We start from the raw sequence: 24,895 nt of genomic DNA, 5'->3' as shown, positions 1-24,895 counted from the left end.
CAGACCGTATGTTAAGAACATGTAAGCACATTCATTCCTATATTCTCATTTTACCAAGCCAGGCCAGACGAGTACACTTCTTTAGCTTACAATAAAATTTCTTTTAAGTAGTTGTCTGAGAACACAGATTTGTGGTTTGCCAAGGGCTAGGGTGGAGAAACTGACTAGGAAAGTGCTACATGGTGAATTTTTGGGAAGGATGGAACTATCTCTATCTTGATTATACTGGCAGATACTATACCTTGTTCATACTATGTATGTTAAAACTGTACAGAGTAAATTCTGCTGTATGTAACAAGGTGTCCTATCTTTATCTTTCTCCATTCTTGAAACCTCCCTGTAATGTTTCTGCCCGACCATTATCAAAACCTACCCTTGTTGAAGTCACCAATGATCCCCACGCATTTTTAATTTTTCGTATTACTTAACATTTGCAGTTCATCCCTCTACTCTTTAGAGTACACTATTAATATGTATTAATAGAATACACTATTAATATGTATTAATATTCACAGAGCTGGGACACTTCAAGCTTCTGGTTTTTCTCCAGGTTTCTTCCTTTATGGCATTCTCAATTACCCATACTGATTCCCCCCCTCCCCAGTCTTGCAAAGTTGCAGTGTTCCAGGGATCGCTACTTTCTATCTTCATTCATCCAATATTGTGGGTTTTACAACCTATAAGCAGATACTACTGTGTCTCTGTATAAACAACTGCCTAATTAACATCTCTCAAAATGAATGTCTAATAAACATATCCATGACCAATCTGTGAATATTCACTCTCCAATCTAGTTCCCATGTTGTTCTCCTATCACTGTTTCTGTAAATTCCAAGTCTCTGGTTGTCCAGGCCAAAACTTTGGTGACATCTGATTCCTCTCTCAGCCTTCACATTGATCTGTAAGCAAATCTGTCTGGATTACCTCAGAACTCTCCAACTGCTTCCCATCTCGCTATGTGTTCAACCAACCCATCTTCTCTGAGACCATTTATTTTCCACCGCAGCACCCTTGGTGAACACAACAATGTCTCTCCTAAAGTGGCCTCTAGGAAAGAAATTGTCACAAACAACACTATCAACACAACACACTAAACTATCTTTATAGCTGGAAAGCCAGGAGCACTGACTGACCTTGTCTTTTCCTAGCTTTATAAAGACTACTGGGAGTTTCCCCCTAGGAAAATCAGGCAAAAATAAAAGCTGAATATAATAAACTACCACAAAATTGCATCATTCTCTAAGCTATTACAAAATAAAAATCAGATCTTCCAATAATGGATGTGATGAGACTATCATGTCATACTTGCCTTAAGGAAATCACAAACAAAATTTCCACTGCTAAGTTTCTCCTGCTATTACATATTTTGTACCCTAAGAATCTCTTTACCTTGCTAAATAAACTCCACTAATCTGACAGTAAGTACATTTATTATTGTAAGGTAATAAAGGTCCTAGAAAAAAAAGTTTATCTACCTGAGTAAGTCAAATTCTATTTGTTGGACTTTTTCATTCCTTGGATTGCAGTTCTTAAGAGGGCATATCAAAATATAATCTTATCCTATTTATCAAAGGGTACCTTCTCTTTCCCTGGAAATTTAGTTTCTTGGATAACCCTAACCCATCAATATTCCTTGTCAGCTTTGTTCTAAAACTGCAGTCTGAGTTCTCTAACCTCCTGCTTGAAGAGAAGTCTTCTGTCATTACAATTCTCATACTCAAAACTACTCAAAATTCATTAGACCCAGTAAGGCTTAACTTTGCAGCACCCTAGACCTGCAGTGTCAAGCTGAGTAATCATTAGCCACATGTGGCTATTCAAATTAAAGTCTCAGTTCCTTAGTCACATTAGCCACATTTTCAATGCATAAAAGCCATATCTGACTAATGTCTACCACACTAACCTTGTAGATACAGAATATTTTTATCAGCACAGAAAGTTCTATCGGACACCATTCTATTTTGTTTCCATAGGTATGTATTGCCTATATATAATTTCCAAACACAGCTTAGAATTCTAGAATTTTTCAGTCTATAATAAAACCTTAATCTTTATAAACTAGTAAATGTCCTTAGTATAAAGTGACAGTTAACACATCTCCTGTGAACACAAGGCAGAATGGTGAAACTAAAAAAAAAACCTGAAAACAGTAATAAACCTGAAAAATGTCAGTGTCAGATATGGTATCCATAGACGTGTATTTACAATATACAAAGCCTTACATTCAACAAGAAAACCCAATATAAAAACGAGCAAAGCATCTGAACACATTTCTCCAAAAATAAACAAGTATCTAGTAAGAACACATATACTCAAAGTCATTATTTTTTTTTTAAGTTTATTTTTCTTAGTAATCTCTACATCCAATGTGGGGCTTGAGCTCACAACAGAGATCAAGAGTTGCATGCTTTTTCGACTGAGCTAGCCAGGTGCCCCTCAACATCACTAGTTTTTAAGAAAATGCAAATCAAAACCACAATGGGATAACACTGCTCACCCTCGAGCTAGTAGTTAAATAACAAGGACAAATAATAATACAGCAAATGCTGGCAAGTATATGGAGAGTAGAACCCTCATACGTGGCTGATGGGAATGTAAAATAGTGCAACTGCTTTGAAAGACAGTATGGCAGTACCTCAGGTTAAACATGGAAATACCCTAAGACCCAGCAATTCTACTCTTAGTATATACCCGAGAAATGAAAACAAGACTTAGCTACGCAAAAAAATGTGTATACAAATGTCCACAGTAGCATCATTCAAAATGTGAAAACATCTCCAATGTCCACCAACTGATGAATGGATAAACCATATTTATCCACAGTATCATCCATACAATGGAATATAATCCAGCAATTATATTGCTGGGTGGTTCAGTTAGTTAAACCTCTGCCTTCAGCTGAGGTCATGATCCTGGGGTTCTGGGATCTACACTGGATTCTCTGCTCAGCAGGGAGTCGGCTTCTCCCTCTCCCTTCCCACCCCCTCCCTGCTCATGCTCTTTCTCAAATAAAATTAAAAAACAAAACAAAAAAGGAATGAAGTACTAACAAATGGTACAACGTGGATGAACCATTAAGTATTAAGAGTCATAAATCAGTCATAAAAGACAAATACTGTACGAATCCACTGATATGAAATGTCCAGAGTAGGCAAATCTATAGATAGAAAGTGGTTAGTAGTTGCTAGGTCCAGGGACAGAAGAATAAAGAATGACTGTTAACAAGTGTTTATTTTTCGTATGATGGAATGTTCTAACATTAGAACACGGTGGTCATGACTGCACAACTCTAAGTGTACTAATTTGAATTGTATACTTTAAAATGAATTTTATAGGGGTGCCTGGCTGGCTCAAGTCATTTAAGTGCCTTCAGCTCAGGTCATGATCCCAGGGTCCTGGAATCGAGCCCCACTTAGGGCTCCCTGCTCAGTGGGGAGTCTGCTACTCCCTCTTCCTCCCCTACCTCAGCTCTCACTCTCAAATAAGTAAAATCTCTTAAAAATTTTTTAAAAATAAAAACTTTGTAATATGTATATATACTATACATCTCTCTCAATAAAGCTAAATTTTAAAAAGAAAAAAAATTGTCAAGGAGAATGACAAAATCTACCTGAATTAAAAGTATCCTGAAACAGAATCCTAAAACAGCAGAGGCTATCTTTCAATTAGAGGTTATAACTAGAACAGCATTTAATTCAGAATCATATAGTAGATTCTCAGGGTCTTATTGAACCATCATTTGCTTATCAGGTGTTTATAGTGTCTCAGCTTTCATACTATAGCCTACTGTCAAATCTAATAATTACCTATTGTTTCCCGCACTCCCAAGTCCTCCACAGAAGAATGAGAATTACTTGGCTGTCCATAACTGAGGGTCAAATGTTTTCCCAAGAAAAAAAGTATGTCCCTCCTACTTACCAAGAGTCCAAGACACACAGAAAAATAAGCAAACAGCCCAAAATGAATGCTAAGTGAAATAAAGAATGTACTGTCAAAATTTTAAGTCAATAATACCAGGTTTATGTTGAAAGTATATTTGTACTAAACTATGCCCTTAACTAAAATCCTCCTAGCAACAATGACATGATCATGTTCCAATGCAAAATAAAACCATCAGAGGGGCTCAGAGGAAATCCAAAATTTCACCTTATGCTTAAAATGACATCTACGAAGGCATCCCTTAGCTTTCCCAAGTAGCTAAGAACCGCGTTGGTCTGAATCACATGCCTTTCCAAGCAGATGGTCTCACCCAATTCTTCAAAACCTAAATACTTTATGTGCTCTTCCTTCAGGGCCACTGCTACTCAGGAATATCAGAAAAATGGAAAAAAAGGGGGAGGCAAGATGATAGCCCCACTAATCCCAGTAACATGGGGGAGAGGGGCTATGATCTATAGTCACTATTTCTGTAATTTATTAATCCAAAACCTAAAACTCTGTGTGCCTAGAACAAAATAAGGGCTTAAAAACTGGTTTAATATGATGGCTAGCCTCTTTCCTTCTCTTGCATTTCAATGGAGAGTTCTCTACCACTGTACTTCACCTCAACTACTTTTCTCCACTGTCTACTAGGATACCTTCTAGAAAAGCTGTAAGAGAAATATTAACAAAATTTTTTCCCAAAATTCAAACAACTCAAGCCCTCTAAACCTTTCATGTAACCTTTACTAGTATAATCTTAGTCATAAAAGATAAAAATCTAAGCTATACTTATTTTCTCCCTTCAAAACACTTACTCTCATAACTTTAACTCAATCACACCAAGACCAGTCTACCTCAGAAATTCCTATACCTCCTTCTCCATTCCAACATTTACAATGTTAACTACTTAAAACATCTTTTTTCCCCTCCAATTTCTCTTTTCTAGCCATGAAGCTGTTTCTAAGTTATTTCTGCCTACGGGACATATGCCTAATGTGCCATCAAAGCCCTCTACAACCAATAATTTTTTTTTTAAAGATTTTATTTATTCATTTGACAGAGAGAGGGACAAGCAGGCTCCCCACTGAGTAGGGCGCCTGATGTGGGGCTTGATCCCAGGACCCTGGGATCATGACCTGAGCTGAAGGCAGACATATGCTTAACCTACTGAGCCACCCAGGGACCCAACCAACACTCTTTCCAATTACAACTGGCTGCTCCCCAAATACAACCAGGGGTATTTACAACTCTGTACCTTTACCCTATCTGTGGCAAAACCTCCTACTTAGTATCAAAAGCAAGTTGAAATATAGCACTTTGTGAAACTACCTGGGGGCTCTTTAAATCTTACCAGAGCGTGGAGCTCCATGAAAGGAAACACTACTCATCTTCCTATGACACAATCCTATACAATGAAGGGAACACAGCAGCTGATATTAATTCCACATCACTTTCTTCACTGTATCATATAATGCTTGCTACAACAGTTTCTTCATTAAATAACATATGGCTTGTCATACACGCACTGTATTTGATATGTGAGTTGATGTATTCCATTCTTTTTATTCATGGTGTGCCGGCATATTTACTTAATATACTTCGATATGGAATAAAAATAGCACTCTGAAAAAGCTCTGATGGAAGAATTTTTACAGTCCAATCACTTATACACTGTTTACATTATTATTCACATACCATATGCAATGTGTGATTTTTATTATAAAGTCCTCAGATCACACTGAACTAAAATCAGGATCTTTTTGAACCATCACTTACCAGATGTTTATTGTGTCTCAGCTTTCATATTATAGCCTACTGTCAAACCAAATAAGACACTTTTTCCTGTGCTCTCAAGTTCTCAATAGAATAAGGAGAATTACGTGGCTGTCCATAACTGGGTAGTTTCCTTTTCATTTAAATTGACATATGACTCTCACACCATAGAATAAATGCACACAAACTTGTGCAACCATTATCACTATGTAATTCCAGAACAATTTCATGGGTTATCTTGTAAGGGAAACAAAAGTGGGACCACAACTGATTAAAATCCATAGAATCTCAGTATTTTTCTAAAAATGGATGGTTTTTTACTTAAGGAAACATTAAATATTTGTGCACAAACAGTAAACACAAGTCAAATAAATATGATTTTAATAATGCCAGTATAAGTATGGCAAACATCAATTCCGTGCATATGTCAGCCTAAGAACTTTCAGATCTACTTGTAGTATATTCCAATTTTGCTTGAAAGGTTAAGATTCCTCAAAAAAACAGAGCTTTAATGCACGTGTATCTCCAATAACGTGCTAAATTTTTTTTTTTTTAAAGATTTTATTTATTTGAGACAGAGAGAGCACATGAGAGGGGGGAGGGTCAGAGGCAGAAGCAGGCTCCCTGCCGAGCAGGGAGCCCCATGCGGGACTCGATCCAGGGACTCCCGGATCATGACCTGAGCCGAAGGCAGTCGCTTAACCAACTGAGCCACCCAGGCGCCCAGAGCTAAATATTTTTATTACAACACTTCTGGCACGAAAACACATACAGCCTTCTAATGATCCATAATTTCAAAAGTGAATGACTAAAACTCAATGTGGAGATTTTAATTAAATTAGAAATAAATTTCAAATTCAGTATTTCAAAGCACTGCTCACACAAGGTCCTACAGCAACAATTTTCCTAAAAGCAACAAGATTCGCAATAGGACACAACTGAAATTGGATCTCTGTCAGAAGCTTACACGTTTTCAGGCTTTCAGCATCAACAAACAGTAATGTTTTGCACACAGGGATGATGCAACTCCCTTAGTTTTATGCATAGATGCCCATCAATGGTCATCATTAAACAACAACAAAAACTACCTTATGGGGCTGTATCCTACCAGAAAAAAATGTTTTGGTTAATGAATCTGGTATGTGAAACAGAGTGGACAGTTTGTCAAAATATTAATACATCTAACATATATCAGCAATTTTTATTAAAATTCATCCCAAAATGTCCAACACCTATAAAATTAGGAATGGCCTTAGGAACAAAAACAAGACAGGCCTAATTCAGGTAATCAGTGAAAAAGGTAACTTACGGAAAAAACCTAATAATCATTTTGACTTTTACATCATTAAAATGCACAATCTGATCACTGTAATAATGCTAAGATATTAAGAAATACCTTTATTTAACTTTGGAAGAACAGCACCCTGTACCGAGAATCCTTCCAAACTATGGTAATCTTTAATGATCACAGGTAACAGTTTTAACTTTTCCGCCTATACTCTGAATTAAAATCACTGCAGGATGTAGCATAAAGCTACAGAATCTGATCCCGTTGTCTCCTCAGTAGACAACATACTAAAATATAAGTGACTTGGTTAAGTCTTAACATTTGATTACCCTCCAGTTTTAAAGGTAAAGTATTTACAATCCTTGGGACTTGATCAAAAATGCCCGCTCATCCCCAAACAAAAATACAGGTCATTCTAACTCTCCTAAGAAAACAACTGTTAATTACATACTTCCTGATATCTAAAGTATATCTCCTTATACAACACCCAATGCTTCCTGCATTCTTAAAATTTGTCAAAAATCAGGCTAATGATAACTAAAATGCATAATGCCTTTAATGAAGTATTCTGCTCTTCTTTCCCACAACCCCCTCATGTTCCCTCATCCCTAAAGGAAAGGAAAAAAAAAAGAAAATAGAACCTGAAATCTTATCAAGCCTGCAAATCTATCCAGCAGGTCAGACAAAATACAGGTGGCAGAGAAACATGCTAAAATATAACCCACAGTATCAAGTCTGTGGAAAGCAGATGAGATTAAGAAATATTATTTTAACTATAAATGGTACTGGGATTATGTTTATAAAAGCAGTCTTTATCTTTTACTGTGCACTATTCTTTTTTGGGGGGTGGGGGGAGAGGAAGAGAGAGAATCTTAAGCCAGCTTCACGCCCAGTGTGAAGCCCAAGGAGGGGCTCAATCTCACAACCCTGAGATCAGTACCTGAGCTGAAATCAAGAGTCACATGCTTAACTGATTGAGCCACCCAAGTGCCCCATCTGTTCTTTTACATATATTTAAATTGAGATGTTTTAGAAGACAGAGTTAAAATAAAAAGGTGTCTAGAAAACAAACACTAACCATTGTTCATTTTACTATGCATTAGTTGGTAAGACTACTGTCACACATAAAGAACAAGTTATGCTACAGATGTCAGTTTTTTGGGAAGAGCACTGGTGGGGTATCCATAGTCCCTTCATTTTACTAAGTGTCAACAAAATAGTATGTGTCAGTGTTAATAGGATTAATAAAACTAATTCAGAAGTATAACTTTCAGCAAATTTAGCATGTAAGAAATCTTGATAATCAACAGGAATGAATCCTCAAGGTCTTCACTGATTGGTTGTTAATAGTTACAATATTTGGGCGTTGTTACATTTATAATGCAATTTTTAATTTTTTTTTTAAAGATTCTATTTGAGAAACAGAGAGAAAGCCCAAGTAGGGGAGAAGGGGCAGAAACCCAATGTGAAACTTGATCCCAGGACCCGGGGATCATGACCTGAGCTGAAAGCAGACGCTTAACCGACTGAGCCACCAGACGCCCTTAAAATGCAATTTCTTATCTTTCAGGTTTCCTTTAGTCTTCATACCCACTCTATTAGTAAGCATTATTTCCATTTTAGGGATAAGAAAATTGTGATTACATATGACTTCGGTCATAAACTTCTTTGCTTAAATACGCCTTTAGATTCTTCAACTGTTTCTTTCCTAGGCCCTCTATCAGCTGCCTCTCTACCGTAAGAATAAGTAGAACTCAAAATCGCAGAAAGCTAGATAACAAAGAAATGATCTGGGGCACCTGGGTGACTCAGTCGGTTAAGTATCTCACTTTGGCTCAGGTCATGATCTGGGTCCTGGGATGGAGCCAGTCATCAGGCTGCGTCAGGTTTTATGTTCAGCAGGGAGTCTGCTTCTCCCTCTCCCCCAGCTCATTCAAGCTCTCTAATAAAATCTTAAAGAACAAAAAAACACCCCAAAACCTAAAGAAATGCCATATATGTCTTGAAACATTTATGTGAATTTTATGTTTTTAAGGGTATGACTAAAGAGATTAGGTAGACACTGATTTAACCCCACTTACATAGGAAGACCCAGAGCTTTCAGCTCATCTCAGAGCCAATTTTCCATTCTGCTTTAATAAAGAATCCAACACAGCTGATTTAGGATCATTATGTTAGCAACAAAGACAATAACAAAAGTCTTAACCTTGCAATTATCTTTAGAATGACTTCTGAGAAGAAACTAATGCAATTTTCCTGACTAGTTCTTTTTTTGACCAAACAGGTTCATTTTCCCATCATAGACCTTAGTAATATACTTGAATCGGCTCTTTCCCAGATACTGTCTGGTTGTTGCTCGATTAGTTATCAGAAGTCTTTTTCTACTGGCTGAGATTAGAATGGAAGGAGAAAGACATTACTTTTCACCAACCCTATATAAAATCAAGCAATACATCAGACTGACTAAAGTTATTCTCTTGCCTCTTGAAAAACGAAAGCGCGAGGCCAATAGTGGCACTGCCACCAACTTTTAGGATCAGATAGCAGTGGAAAGAAATTTGAAGGTATTTCTGCAAACATCTAAATTTCTTCTCTATTCCCTGCTGTTTACAGCTCTTTTCAATTAACCCTTCAGAAGTCCTCACTCAAAACAATCTTTTCCGAACTTATAGTGGGATGATGGTAGGGACGGTCCAAAGTTTTGCTGCCTCAACAGGACAACTAAAAAGTAAAACTTTAGATCGCTATTCTCATGAAAAAGGTAGGATTGTACATGTTAAAATTCTCTATCACTCAATTTAAAACAGGAAACAGGAGTTTGTGTGACAGTCTATGGTACACCCCCAATTATTTATTATATATATATATATAAATGTATTAGAATTTTTCTAAAGGGAGCCATGAACAAAGATACAGGCTAAGAATTACAGAAATGAAACTACTTCCCCATCCCTTCTTACTCTCGACTCTGACATCAAATTTCTTGAAAAACTTCAAAAAAAAAAAATATATATAAAGATAGCAGGAAGGGCAGAATGAAGAGGGGAAATCGGAGGGGGAGACAAACCATGAGAGACTATGGAGTCTCAAAAACAAACTGAGGGTTCTAGAGGGGAGGGGGGTGGGGGGATGGGTTAGCCTGGTGATGGGTATTAAAGAGGGCACGTACTGCATGGAGCACTGGGTGTTATATGCAAACAACGAATCATGGAACACTACATCAAAAACTAATGATGTAATGTATGGTGATTAACATAATAATAAAAAATACATACATACATATATATACACACACACCCACACACACACCCACACCTCAATACTGAAGAATCTACCTATATACCATGTATACCAGAATCCCTATAGGTATAGTTGGGCATAAGTATTTTTTTTTTTTTTTTAAAGATTTTGTTTATTTATTTGAGACAGAGAGAATGGGAGACAGAGAGCATGAGAGGGAGGAAGGTCAGAGGGAGAAGCAGACTCCCTGCCGAGCAGGGAGCCCGATGCAGGACTCGATCCAGGGACTCCAGGATCATGACCTGAGCCGAAGGCAGTCGCTTAACCAACTGAGCCACCCAGGCGCCCTGGGCATGAGTATTTTTTAAGCAGAGTGTGTGGTGAAGGGTAGCTGCTTCAGATTAACTTAGTAGGTCTCAGTGCCTTCAAGTCACTCACCCAATGATCACATTTTCAGTAGCAAAGAGATGCCCAGATCTGTTCTCATTTTATATTTTAATATTTTCAAAGTATGAGAATCACCAGTTTTCAATATATGTATTCAAACATAAATAGACACAAATATGTGAAGAAATCTCTAAGGACAAATGAAAGAACCATTCTGATGATGCATGAAGAATAGTCAATCATGCAACCTTAATATGGCATTTAAAGATCTTAACAATGTAGGTCCAAACTATTTTTCCAGTCTTATTTTTTTGGCCTATTAATTACTAGCTTGTTGCAGTCCATATCTCTCTCAAACACAAAAAGTATACATGTTCAGGCCTTACTCATAGCGTTTACTGACTGACTTGATTCCATTACCCGACTCCCTTGGCATGACTAATCAACTCAGTTCCAAAAGTTCTAGTTTAGGGAAACATTCCCAAATCAAGACATTATTTTTATTTCCAAAGCAAAAATTGATCTAATTGAAATTCTTATATATATTAACATCATACTTATGATTGGAATACCGAAAACCTAAGATGAAAAAGCAAAGGAAAATTCATACTAGATCAAGTCCAATATAGGAGGTATGCTCCATATACCTCCATATAATGCGTAATTAAAAAAGCAGGAAACCAAATAAACTTAGTATTTTCTTAATGTTCACGAGGACTAATGTTAACAGAATGCCAATGTTACTAGTATCTTTTGTGTATTATGTCATTCCACAATAACTCCTATATCATCACATCTAAATCTCTAATTCATAATTGTCCATAATGTATCCCTATCCACACATCTTCCGATTTCTCAAGTCTCTTCAACAAATACTAATGCTCTTCTGAAGGCACACACACACACAAATCAACCATTGTTCCTACCACCTTGGCTTTTAGAATGCTGTCAACCACCACCCCTAATCTACAAGTCTTCAACACTTTATATAACCCTAAAGCAATTTATATTGTTAATTCATTTATGTATGCTTACTGTATCCTATTTTCTATTAGTTGGTTTGCTCAAGGGAGACTTACGGATCTTTTTTTAAGTAGTTTTGCTGTAATGCCCTACAATGCAAAGCCAAATGGCAAGTATGCAATAGGGAAATAATGAAGAGAACATGGAAATGCTAATTCAGTCCTATTTTGTCATTTGGCAAGTCTGGCACACAAACTCAAATATAATACTGGACATGTTCCCATATGCCCTGACACTATATAAACTGATTCTTTGAAATCAACAGAAATGTCACCCTAGTATAACCCAGACAATTTGCAGGAAGGTATTTTTCATTTTGTTTATCGGGGGGGGACTTTGACAACATGTTTGTTGTTCGTTACTACAAAGAGAATGTTCATTACAAAACAGAAAAATAAATGGTTCTTACTAAATGGCTTTTTACCAGAATAGACAAAACAACTTTAACATACCTGTCATAATAATCTCGTTGAAAGTCATAGTCCAAGTCAAAAGAGGAGCTGAAAAAGAAATACCGAAGAGGATTAATTTGGAGCTGTTGATGTAAATTCACAATAGCAGATGGGAAAAACAAAAACAAAAAACCATGCAAAACCAACCATAACAAATAGATCAAGAGATTAGCATGGAATAATCCCCAATCATTTAAGCAACAAATCACTAAAATTCCAATCATCTTAGAAGCCACTGGACATGCAGCAGCTAATTTGCAAATTTAGGCGTAAATCTGCTACAATTTCAACATAAAACATAATAGCTAATATAAGAACACTGAAAAATACAACAGTAAACCAAACATTCTTATGCTACCCTCCCTTCCCTTTCATAGTTCCCAGCTTCTTATACAAACTAAACAACTCTCAAAGATTTCATTGTATGTTAAAAATAGCAAACTGCTCCTTAGTAAGTAAAAAATCTCAGGGAATTCTAGTAATTCTCTGGGAAATGGGCGAAAAGGAGGTATACTAATACAAAATTAATAAAGCATTTTTACACAGATAAAACATACTACAGTTAACCCTCCCCACATCCAGAAAACAGATAGAGAAGATGCCCACTGATGGACACAATGCAGTTATAAATAATAAAGTTCCGGACCTGAGTAGAGGGGACGGAGAAGGGTGTTCTGGTACTGACCCGTACATCTCCGCTGCAGATCGTTTCACACCTGCTTTTCCTCGGTTCACTTTTGGCTCTGCGGCCAGATTAATATCTGAAAAAACAAAAATGAAGACAAAAACTTTTAATGACAACTCTGTTGGGGCAGGGACAGGGTAGAATTTTAAACTACAGTATTTAAAGGTGTACATAGTATATAAATCAACAAAGGCCGAACACTGTATCTCATCCTTCCTTATGTAAGGCTAGTACTTAGTATTTCAATACTTTGTCCTCTGTACTGTTAACGTAAAAAGTACTCATTATATATAAGACACACACACTCATATATAAGACACGACATTTCTCTTTGGTACCTTCTACCCTCAGCTCCCGCTAAATGAAACTCTTGCTATTAAGAGCATATATTAGGAATCAATGAATGACCTCAGAGATATAAAATATATAGCAATTCACGAATTATTGATACCCTCAAATTATCCCCAAAGGCGAATTTTCATTCTCCTTACAAACAGGATCAGCTGTAAAAGTTGAATAAAAATAGTTAATAAATACTATTCAGGGGGCGCCTGGGTGGCTCAGTCGTTGAGCGTCTGCCTTCAGCTCAGGTCATGACCCTGGGGGTGCTGGGATCGAGTCCCACGCCTCATCGGGCTCCTTGATCAGCCAGGAGCCTGCTTCTCCCTCTCTTGCTTCCCCTGCTTGTGTTCCCTCTCTGTCTCTCTCTCTGTCAAATAAATAAAATCTTTGAAAAAGAAAAAAAAAATGGAGACTTCATTAAAAAAAATACTATTCAGTGAATTGCTGAACCTTTACATACACATTTGTGTGTGCACTTGTCTGTGTGCACACACACGCACAGACACACACACCAAGGGAGACTTAAGGGAACAAAGGAAAAGTCCTAGTTTCCATAAACAACTAATGTTATTAAAAACAACTATTCCAACATGGCCAGCTATATAACCCTGCCACCCACTGCCTACCAAACAAAAGAATTCATATCTCTTTCTTGTTCTAACAAGAATCCGTTGGTCAAAAGCCAGCTCTCCAAAACTTAGTTCATCAAATGACCAACTAAAAAACAGATTTTTAGTACACTATTTGCTGAACACCATTACATTTATGAAGAATCTGCAGAGTTCTTGGTTCACTAAACTCATTTCCAATTTTTAGCATCCAACGTTAACAACCTTGCCTTTACAGTTGACTTTTTTTATTTTTATTTTTTTAAGTAGGCTCCAGGCAGTGTCCCCCAGCCCTACTCCCAGCAGGCCCACTCTCTTAGAACCTCAAATCTAAAAATGCATTTAGTAATCTTAATTTTAGTAAAAAACAAACAAAAAGGCATAGTTATTTTGAAACTGTGGTACTAATCACACACAATTTTTTCTTAAAAAAAAAAGTGCTTCCTATTCTGCCTGAAAACTAGACAGAAGCAATTAAAATTGAATTATAGATACTTCTGGTGTACAGACAGTGGCTTCTATATAATTCCCATTATTTCAGTAAGTGGCAAATCGAGATTTAGGTCAAAAAATACATCAGATCACCTGGAGTATCTTGTGGTGCCAGAAAGCAAGGATGCAATGAAATTATAAAAGTAAGGTCTCAAGGACACAGGTTACACTGGCCACAGATGAAGTATTTTGAGCTCTAAAGAAGGATATGGAATGTACTAAAACACATCAATTTAAATTATTAGAGGAATTAATATTATGGGGGCACCTGTCTGGCTCAGTCAGTACAGCATGTGACTCTTGATCTAGGGGTTTTGAGTTCAAGCCCATGATGGGAAAGAGCTTACAGAACTTACTTAAAAAAAAAACAACACACAAAAAAAGGCTAGGCAACCCCCTCGGGTCCCTTCCCTCCTTGGGAGCTTTGTACTATCACTTTGCTATTGCTCAATAAACCTTGCTTTGCTGCCCCTCCTACCCCACCCCCCTGCTAAAAACTTTCCAACATAAATGGTATTTCAGAAAAAGCAAATATTAGTGAGTTGTTCATTTCAGAAAAGTTATGCAGAAGGAAACTAGAAACCTACTCTTCTGCAACCCCTAATGAAATATCTAATCAATGATCATCAATGGATGATCACCATTAAGGTGAAAAACTGATGGGAAACTTTTTATCACAGATGGATCAAGATCTAAAACCTGAACCCAAAATATCCTTAACATCACTAAAAATGGGCAACCATGTTAGGTTGCAATCATGTTAGGTGTGATACAATATAAAATACGTTAACATTATCCACTGTAACTGAATCAAGCCTCTAGATCTGCACAGTCCAATATAGTAAGCTGCTAGCCACAAGTCTCAATTCAGATGCATTTTAAGTATACGTTTATATTTCTACTGGACAGCACTGCTCTAGATCTAGCAGTATTACACAAAACAGAGGTAGAGAAGAACAAATTAAATGACACCACAAAGGATCAAATCAGTACACAGTATGGAAGACACTGAGGCTTTCTTCAACAAATTAAATGTCACAAACTTTTTAAATGGGAAAGAAGGGATGGGGAAACTCAGATTTAAAAGACATAAGGGGTGGGGCGCCTGGGTGGCTCAGTTGGTTGAGCGACTGCCTTCGGCTCAGGTCATGATCCCGGGGTCCTGGGATCGAGTCCCGCAACGGGCTCCCTGCTCAGCGGGGAGCCTGCTTCTCCGTCTGACCCTCCTCCCTCTCATGCTGTTTCTCTCTCGCTCGCTAATAAATAAATAAATAAATAAAATCTTAAAAAAAAAAAAAGGTTGAGACAATAAAGCCATCTAAATATGGATTAAATATTTGATGGTATTAAGGAATTACTGTGAGGTTTTTTTAATATGCTGTAAGAGCAGTGTGGTTTGCCTTTTGTTAAAATTTCTTATCTGGTTGGATATATGCTGACATCTTAAAATTACTCTAACAAAATTTAAAAGAAAACCAATAGAAAGAACAGATGAAAACAATTTAAATAGTGGTATCTGTTAAACCAGGTGAGATGTGGGTTGCCTGGGTGGCTCGGTTGTTAAGCGTCTGCCTTCGGCTCAGGTCATGATTCCAGGGTCCTGGGATGAAGCTCTGCATTGGGCTCCCTGCTCAGCAGGAGGGAAGCCTGTTTCTCCCTCTCCCACTCCCCCCTGCTTGTGTTCCCTGTGTAAAATCTTACAAAAAAAAAAATAAAACTAGGTGAGATGTACTTATACACGATTCATTAAATTCTACTTTTGTGTTACATTTCCATGACAGTTTAAAAAAAACAAGTATCAAAAAAACCCTGTCTTTATGATGCAAAACTCCTAGTTCATTTTCACTGCAGCCATTTTACAGATGCCCAAATTTTATACATGTATTTTCCTGTTCTTTGGTTATAGGACAAATGGGTATGAAAATTTCTTATGTATTCTCAATTACAACTATTCTATGTATCTTCAATGTCAAGGATTACAAGGCTCTCTAACTTCCAATATTTTTCCTTCCCAATCCAGTATGGTTAGGATTTTTTTTTTTTAAGTTTTTTTTAAATTTATTTGACAGAGAGACACAGCGATAGAGGGAACACAAGCAGTGGGAGTAGGAGAGGGGGAAGCAAGCCTCCCGCTGAGCAGGGAGCCCGATGCGGGGCTCAACCCCAGGACCCCGAGATCACGACCCGAGCCGAAGGCAGACGCTCAACGACTGAGCCACCCAGGTGCCCCCAGTATGGTTAGGATTTTTAAAAATAGTATTTAAGAAGTGTTTACAAATTACACAAAACTTTTATTCTAGCATGAAAGAGCTCTTCATGAAAGAGCCACTGAGAGACCATAATCAAACATTCAAAATAGTATAAAAAGTGAGGGGCGCCTGGGTGGCTCAGCCAGATAAGCATCCGACTGTTGGTTTTGGCTCAGGTTATGATCTCAGGGTTATGAGATGGGAGCCCCGTAGGGCATCGTGCTCCGTGCTCATGGGGGCCTGCTTCAGATTTTTCCCCTTTCCTTCTGCCCCCTCCCCCTCACGAAAATAAAATAAAGAGGGAGCCTGGGGAACTCAAGTTAAGTGTCTGCCTTCAACTCAGGTCATGATTCCAGGGTCCTGGAATGGAGACCCACATCTGGCTCCCTTCTCAGTGGGAAGCCTGCTTCTCCCTCTTCCCGTGCTCCCCCTGCTTGTGCTGTCAAATAAAAAAATATTAAAAACAAAACAAAAAATCTTAGAAGAGCTGCTCCTGCTATGAAGAGTAATGCTGTTTACTACAAGAATGGAGCTGTCACTTATTTAAAAAAAAAAAGAACTGTTGAAACTTTACAATAAATCATGTTATGTAAGAAGTATTTATTAAATGCTACAAACATTATGAAATGCTGAAGTTTTGTGTAGTACTATAGGGAAACACCAACATGGAAACACTTAAGGGGACAAAAATCCACTGCAACCTGAAGAGAGGAAGCCAGGTAGAAAATAAAACATTTAAGGTGGAATTAAACTTGAACATTATGCATTTAAAAAAACCAAATACAAACTCCTGAATATGCTGAAAACAAAATGAAAATTTAAATAAGCCACCACAGGAATAATCAGAAAACTCTCAATTAAAAAAAGTCTCAATTATGAATTGCTATAAACTTTATAAATCTAAAGTAGTAATTCTGTTTAACTGCTAAGCAATACCTTATCAACAATGGAACTAGCCATTCTTTGGCACTCAAGAGGTCTGTGTGCTTATTCTCTCTTATTCATAAAAAGCAAAAAGAAATAGACTTTTGTCTTACAAACCTTTCAGCTTCCCTAATATTCACACCCAGGAAAATATAAGCTATATAAAATTAACTATGATTCTGACAGCAAATCTTAGCAACTGATACGTGGTTAGAAGACTATTCAAGGAGATGAAATTCTACAATCATCAAGAACATACTTATGTGCTCTAAAGTCTTAACATGTAATGAGATTTTCTAAAGATTAGAATATAAACATCTGAGCAGAGCTCAGATCTCATCTTCCAAACATTTGAACATGGTAGATCAGGAGACCCCTTATTGGGGAAACTAACACCTAAAACAAAACCAGCTTGTACTGCTAATGCTAAAACATATGCAACAGTATCTTTTATTGAGCGTAACATGTTAGACTTGTATTAGAAGATTCTCATGAATCATCCTAATTAATCCAAATTCTTGGTAACACCAAAGTACTATTACCTCAGGTAAGAACAGAAAACAGATTACGTACTCTACCTCTGTTTTAACAGATGAGAAGACTCACCAAATTAGGTGGACTGCCCAACACACAGTTGTGTCAAGTAATCTGACTCCACAGCCCATGAGTGACTAAGCTATAGTCTTTGCCCATTCTACTGTGAGCGGGAGGACAGCTATTTAGGCAGTAACTGTACCTGACGTAGTATTATCATTCCTATCCTCCTGACCTTACTCAAGACCACCAACTCGTTATCCAGTTTCTGCTACACAAAAAGGAATAAAATCCTTATTTAGCCAGTTATACCTATAACCTAAATTTTTTTTACTTAGCTTAATGGAGAGAAAAACAGAAGCATGAACAGGAAAACCTTGTATCTCAAACAGTCAACGAAGAAATTCAACCCAGATCTTACCTAAAACCTGGCCAGCAATCATTCTGCCATCCTCTCCTGCCACAGCAGCCCGGGCATTTCTCTCATTAACATACTGAACGAAGGCAAAGCCCTTATGGACAGAGCAACCAACAATTTTGCCGTATTTGGAGAAGATCGCCTCCACATCAGATTTCTTGACCACAAGAGTATTGAGATTCCCAATGAATACACGGGAGTTCATGGAGCGAGGATCTGTCTTGTTGGTAACATTGCTGGCCATTTTCTTTGATGGTAAGGTTCCTCACAAAGCTGAAAAACTAGAAGGGAAAAAAAATGCATTCAGGTGGGGAAAAAAAAGATAAAATCAAAATACTCCTTGATAAAACTTTCTACTCTTTATTTTAAATAGAACCACTGTGACTAACTAGAGTATCAGTGAACATAAAGAGCTCTCACGGCAGCAAGTACATTACTATTTTAGAGAGGAAAGCTCCTGAATATATGCATCCTTATACACATTCAGGCTCCATCTTCCCTAGTCTATTCCAGCATCACTAGACTACCATTTCACGGGACAGTGGGTGGGGAAGACTAGCAACACAATTAAGGATATTATTCATTTCAAATGAGCCCTCTTTGTTTTAAAGTCCTCAAGCAATTTAGAATCCCTTAAGCTCTCTACCACCAACTTTTCATTGTATTTTTAACCTTCCCTGTCATACTAACCTAACCATTCTCTGCCATATATCAAGAATTCCACCTTCTTGTACATTGCTATTATTAAAATGAGGCTCACCTATTCCAAAGATCTACAAAACTCCAAATTCTGCCCACAAACCATTCTTTAGCTAAATTTGTTCAACAGACACTCTCCCCCTTCAAGTATAATTAACTTTATTATACTAAGGCAATATATAGACCCAAATCATTCACTCTGGAAATATTTCTGGTACATTAATTGATTTATAATATGCCAGAGATACCTTAAGTAACAATACCATCATTTTATAGAATGCAATGACTCTTGACCTACTTTTTATGTGATAATCTACAAAATACAGCTAGGATATTTGTTAATACTAGATGGTGATGATGATAAAACTAGCAGATAAAACACTGCATGAATCAAAAGAGGACCAGGAGAACTAAGAAGAGTACAACTTTCCTCAGATTGTTTCAAAACAAAAATTTTTTATGTATATGAAGGTTCAGTCATAATTACATGGAGATTCATGATACTATCATCTTTTAGGTCTTTTTCAAGTGGAAACATTTTGACATTCTTTTAGCTTTTGTATCTGCTGCTCCTTCCCACTCCAACTACCAAAACTAAACAGAGTTTAAGATGGGCCCGCATTCTTAAGATTTATTTCCCATCCATCCCTTTGACACTCAAATGAGATACCAGTGTCTAGTATATTATCTTTCCAATCCCCAGGAGAATGACAAACTAGTTCATGGATTATGTAAAAATACCTTCTATATACATATATATGTGACAAAAGAGGTAGCATAACATCATTTATACAGACTAATATTCTGATCCTTAAAACACCTACTCATTTCACAACTAGTACCCAGATTTTTTAAAGCTGTTAACAATTGCTTTTCCCTCCTAGCCTTTCTAAAATTCAAGAAATTGTCTTTACTTGATTTTGGTTTCTGAATTATAGCTTTATAAACAATAGTTAATTTTTTTAGACTACGCAATAAAAATTTACCGAACAGTAGCACAGAGTCACCAACACCCTTTCAACTCTGAGTCCCAGAAAGCATCTTTAGAATGTCAAAAAAAAAAATGTAGTGAAAGGCCTAACTGGTTTCAAATATTACTTGCTGGTTAAGGTATGCTATTATTTTAAGTGGGGAGAACTTAAGCCAATTTTCTACAAATATTTTCACCAAAAATAAATATTCTACATATTACAGTAAATAATAATAAGTATAGGAAAAATCTTCCTAATTTGAATTAGCAATTACCTGTGAGGGGAAAGAGGATGGTTCTACATGACATCAGGAAACTGAACAAGAGTGTAAAACACCAAACAATAACGTCCTCTTCAAATATACTCCTTGGAACCACAGAACGGAAATCGGACTATTCTCTCACTTTTTACAAAGATGGTACATAGCTAGTACCAATCTAGAAGTAGACAACTCATTACATATAAAGAATGCCTTAGGATATTAAGGATTAATACCCATGGAACTCCATTTGGAAAGGCTGGTAAAGAAACATCCAGATACACAAGTAAAAAGGTGCTAACAATGGTTGCCATCTCTGAATTTAAGTATATAATCTATTTTCTCCAATTCTATGTGGTTACTAAATTTGCTACAAGAATCATGAATTGTTAACAGAAAAATAATAATGACCTCAACCTCAAAAGCTTGGCTAAAGTCAGTGGAATAGCTTTCAATGCCCATACTTACTCTAAGAATTTAATCAAGATCTGAGCAACAGTAAAAACAAGTGAACCCACAAAGGTCCATTAATGTTGCTCCAAGGAACACATCTTCTAAAGAATAAATTACTACAAATTTATAAATTTTTCCCTGAACATTTATTGAGTATCTGTTGAGTACTAGGTACACCAAGGCCACTTCAGAGGAAAAATAGGAAGAGACAGGATTCCTCAGAGTTTACACACTAGTGATACCACTGTTTAAAATTTTACTGAAGGAACATATTCCCCCAAATTTTACAAATAACCAAATGAGCTTAGGTCACATTTCACCCTACCTCTGATCATTAAGGCACCTTACCCATGAAATATCTGCTGGGGGGGGTGTAAAATGGTCAGCATCCTAAATGCAAAGAAACTACTGCGGGCAGGGGGAACCCCTGGGTTTCCTAGAAGAAAAAGCAACAGCAAAGCAGTTTTTGAATGTTCCTGAATCCCCACATAAAAGCAACTAGATAGTAAACTTGGGTGTCAAGGAACCCCAATGGTACTCATAAAAACGTCTTAAGGTGCCAGAGCAGCTTAGTCTCTAAAATCTCAAAACTCAGAGCCGCACGTGCAGCATTCCATTCTTAAAACCTTTCCAACCCCCAAAGTAACTATTATTCTAACTTTATAGTAATCACTTTAATTTTACCTGTGTGAAGGAGCAGGCGCACGAGCAGGGGAAGGGCTGAGCAGGGAGAGAGATGAGGAACTCGATCCCAGGACCCTGAGATCATGACCTGAACCGAAGGCAGACACTTAACTGACTGAGCCACCCAAGCACCCCTTTTAGGTAAGTTTCCCTTCCATCCCTTTAAATTCAAATTTATTCTTTGAAGAATACAGGGTACACGACCTGAAGTTTCCCAATCTGGATTTTCCACAATTTCATACTCTTAGTACAATTCCACATATTCTTGTTTTTTTCCCTGAAATTGGAACCTGGGACCAAAGCCTTGATCAGATCCATGTGTGAATCTTTTGGAAGACTATATATAAATGACATTGTCTTTTTGTGGTTATTAATGCTTAAATTCTACACCTTAAGTATTATAGTTTCTTAGGTTTATCTCTAATCTATTACTTAGAACAAGTTTCTCTTGCATGTTGGTAACAGTTTGCCTGTGCCCTCTTATTTCTAGAGTCGGTTCTAAGTTGGTTTTGCTGGGTATAAAATTTAGCATTGCATTTTCTTTCTTTAAATATGTTATTATTTTATTTACTTCCAAACTGTCACAGGGTCATTCTAAATTGTAAACCTTGCTGACAAAATTGTTTTTACAGGCTTTAGTAGTTACAGGGTTTTTGCTTTATGCTCAGCGGAGAATCTGCTTTTTTTCCTTTCTCTCTCCCTCTGCCTCTCCCCCTGCTCGAGCTCACTCTCTCTCAAATAAGTATCTTTAAAAAAATTTACAAGTAAAAAAATAAGAATAAAGCAAGTTTCAGAAGAAAACGGGTTAACTTTTGCTTTTTACCTTACCTCTGTAGCGTATTACATTCTACATGCATTTTTAATTTTTAACAACCTGGTATTCTAATTACCAACAACTACAGTCTTTAGAATAATCTGCAAATCACTTTAGGGGCACCTGGCTTCCTCAATCAGGAGAACATGCGACTCTTATCTCAGGGTTATAAGAGATTACTATATAAAAAAATAAATAACTGCAAATCACTTTAAATAATGTGGGAATTATGATTAAATGTTTAGTCAAAGGGTGCCTGGGTGGCTCAGATGGTTGAGTGTCTGACTCTTGGTTTCAGCTTGGGTCATGATCTCGGGGTTGTGGGACTGAGTCCCTTGTTGGAGTCAGCGCTTGGTGGGGAGTATACTTGGAATTACCTTCCCGTCTCCCTGTGCCCACCCCCACACCCTGTGCATGCATCATCAAGGGGTCTCTAAAATAGATAAATAAATCTTTAAATAAATGTTTAAGTCAAAAAGCAGTATTACAGTTGTTCAGGAACAGGAGACATACATAAACTATTCACATAAAAATCATACTTAGGAAAGAGCAAGACTCTGCTTTTGGTTAATCCTTATCACCTATAGTTCCTCAAGAAGTCCAGTTCCTCAAACCAGTTTATAAATTCCACAACCAGAAGTTTCTGGCACGTTCTGAACACTCAATATTTCCTCACAGACGAAATTAGTCCAGTCATATCCTTTTAAGTTTTCTCAGAGAAAACCTTTTTAAAAGTTTTAATGTTAATTCCAGTTAGTTAATATATATTAGTTTCAGGTGTTAATAGAAAAATCATTTTTTTAAAAAAGTTTATGTCTTTATGTAAGTAATCTCTACACCCATTGTGGGACCTGAACTCATCCCAGAGATCAAGAGTTGCCTTTTCTTCCAACTGAGCCAGCCAGATGCCCTAAATTTTTTTAAGTCAAATTCATTCTACTTGTACACAGAATAAAAAAAGTTTCTTTCCTAAAATTGGTTTCAAAGAGAAAAATCAAGAGAGTAGATTTCTGGGGCACCTAGGTGGCTCAGTTGGTTAAACTTCCGACTCAATTTCAGCTCATGTCATGATCTCAGGGTTGTGGGATCCAACATTTGGGCTCCACGCTGGGTGTTCAGTCTGCTTAAAATTCTGTCTCCCTCTCTCACTGCCCCTCCCAACTCATTCTGTCTCTAAAAAGAAAAAAAAAAAATAAAGAGGGTAGATTTCTGAAATGATTATGTTCCATTGATACTGTGCATCCTATTTTTTTGTGTGTGTGCATCCTGTTTAATTCACTACTGATGATTAAGTGAATCTGGTTTCCAGCAAAGCAGAATTTGAACACAATACAATGGAATAAAATGAACATTTTCCTAATGGTTATTTGGGTAGTAGCACTCAAAACTGTAGTCCATGGGTGCATATGAATACAGGTGTTTGTATACTATATATTTTACATTTATATATACACGTTTTCATACCATGTTTTTTTTTTTTATACATGGGGCATGAACTCATGACCCTGACATTAAGACCTGAACGGAGCTCAATAGCTGGATGCTTAACTGATTGTGCCACCCAGGTGCCCCTCATCCCATGATTTTTATCATCAAAGGATCACTAAGGCATGTCTTATCTCACGGGGAGTCTGCTTCTCCTTCTCCCTCTCCCTCTGCTCCCTTTTGTTCTCTCCCCTGCTCTGCTCTCTCTTGATCTTAAATAGTAAGTAAAACTAAGAGATTTTAGTAGCAGTGTGAAGGACAAGAAATGCTTAAGATTTGTGGATATATTCAGGTGCCCCTGAATTTAAGTTACTTTAAAAAGTAACTGAGGGGGGCACCTGGGTGGCTCAGATGATTAAGCATCTGCCTTCGGCTCAGGTCATGATCCCAGGGTCCTGGGATCGAGTCCCACATCAGGCTCCCGGCTTGGCGGGAAGCCTGCTTCTCCCTCTGACCCTCTCCCCTCTCATGCTGTTTCTCTCTTGCTCGCTCTCTAAAAAATAAATAAAATCTTAAAAAAAAAAAAAAAAGTAACTGAGGACGCCTGGGTGGCTTAGTCTGTTAAGTGCCTGCCTTTGGCTCGGTCATGATCCCAGCATCCTGCTCAGCGGGGAGCCTGCTTTTTCCTCTGCCTACTACTCCCCTGCTGTTCATTTTCTGACAAATAAAAAAAAGAAATGTTTCCATTTCCACTCCTGCCATTCCAATTACATCCTAAAACCAGTAAATAAAATCTACATCTGGTTAGAATGTCAAACCTGTCAAAATTTTGTTTTTAACTGTTCGTTCTGAAGCTCGTGCTATTCTCATTCTTTGCCCTCTTGAGACAAACCTATCTTGGATTTGCAATCTAGGTAAAAGTTTGGTAAATGTAACAACTACCCCGTTTAAGTTAGCATTAAATCTCAAGTAAATTCTGCTGGGAAGAGATGCAGTAAGGTGGGAGAGGCAGACTGCATGATCTGATTATTATGAGAGGTGTTGGATTTTGTTAGGTGCAGGGCCAAATTCAATTTATAACTGAAATCAAGCCTTTAGCTTCCTTTCCTTTATTTGCAGGGCAGTAAACTCCACCTGTAGTGGAAACTGACTGGAAAGACAAATACTTGACATAAACAGTGCCACTTATTCAGACTGTGTTCAGTATCATATGTAGGCACATTTACTACAACAAAAAAGCCCATCAGAGAAAAT

The 24,895-nt window shown here is 37.3% G+C and overlaps 1 protein-coding gene across 12 annotated transcripts in view; it reads right to left on the bottom strand.

Moving 5' to 3' along the window:
* Nucleotides 1-24,895, bottom strand: part of HNRNPC (heterogeneous nuclear ribonucleoprotein C) — a 55,634-nt gene that overhangs the window by 10,366 nt on the left and 20,373 nt on the right. For 8 of the 12 annotated variants that reach the window (XM_034994313.1, XM_034994306.1, XM_034994308.1 and 5 more), the window contains 3 exons: nt 18,340-18,617; nt 12,731-12,845; nt 12,085-12,132 (listed from right to left, as the gene is read on the bottom strand). In XM_034994313.1, coding sequence (XP_034850204.1) covers nt 12,085-12,132; nt 12,731-12,845; nt 18,340-18,580 — 404 coding nt within the window. In that variant the 5' untranslated portion in view covers nt 18,581-18,617. The remainder of the gene's footprint in view (nt 1-12,084; nt 12,133-12,730; nt 12,846-18,339; nt 18,618-24,895) is intronic. The other 4 variants (XM_034994317.1, XM_034994315.1, XM_034994316.1 and 1 more) reach the window with 1 other exon arrangement.

The sequence above is a fragment of the Mirounga leonina genome, unplaced genomic scaffold, assembly GCF_011800145.1.
Source record: "Mirounga leonina isolate KUSES-001 unplaced genomic scaffold, KU_Mleo_1.0 Mir_91, whole genome shotgun sequence".
Classification (NCBI taxonomy): Eukaryota; Metazoa; Chordata; class Mammalia; order Carnivora; family Phocidae; genus Mirounga; species Mirounga leonina.
Note: the sequence above shows the minus strand (reverse complement) of the source record. Positions and strands in the feature narration are given on the sequence as shown.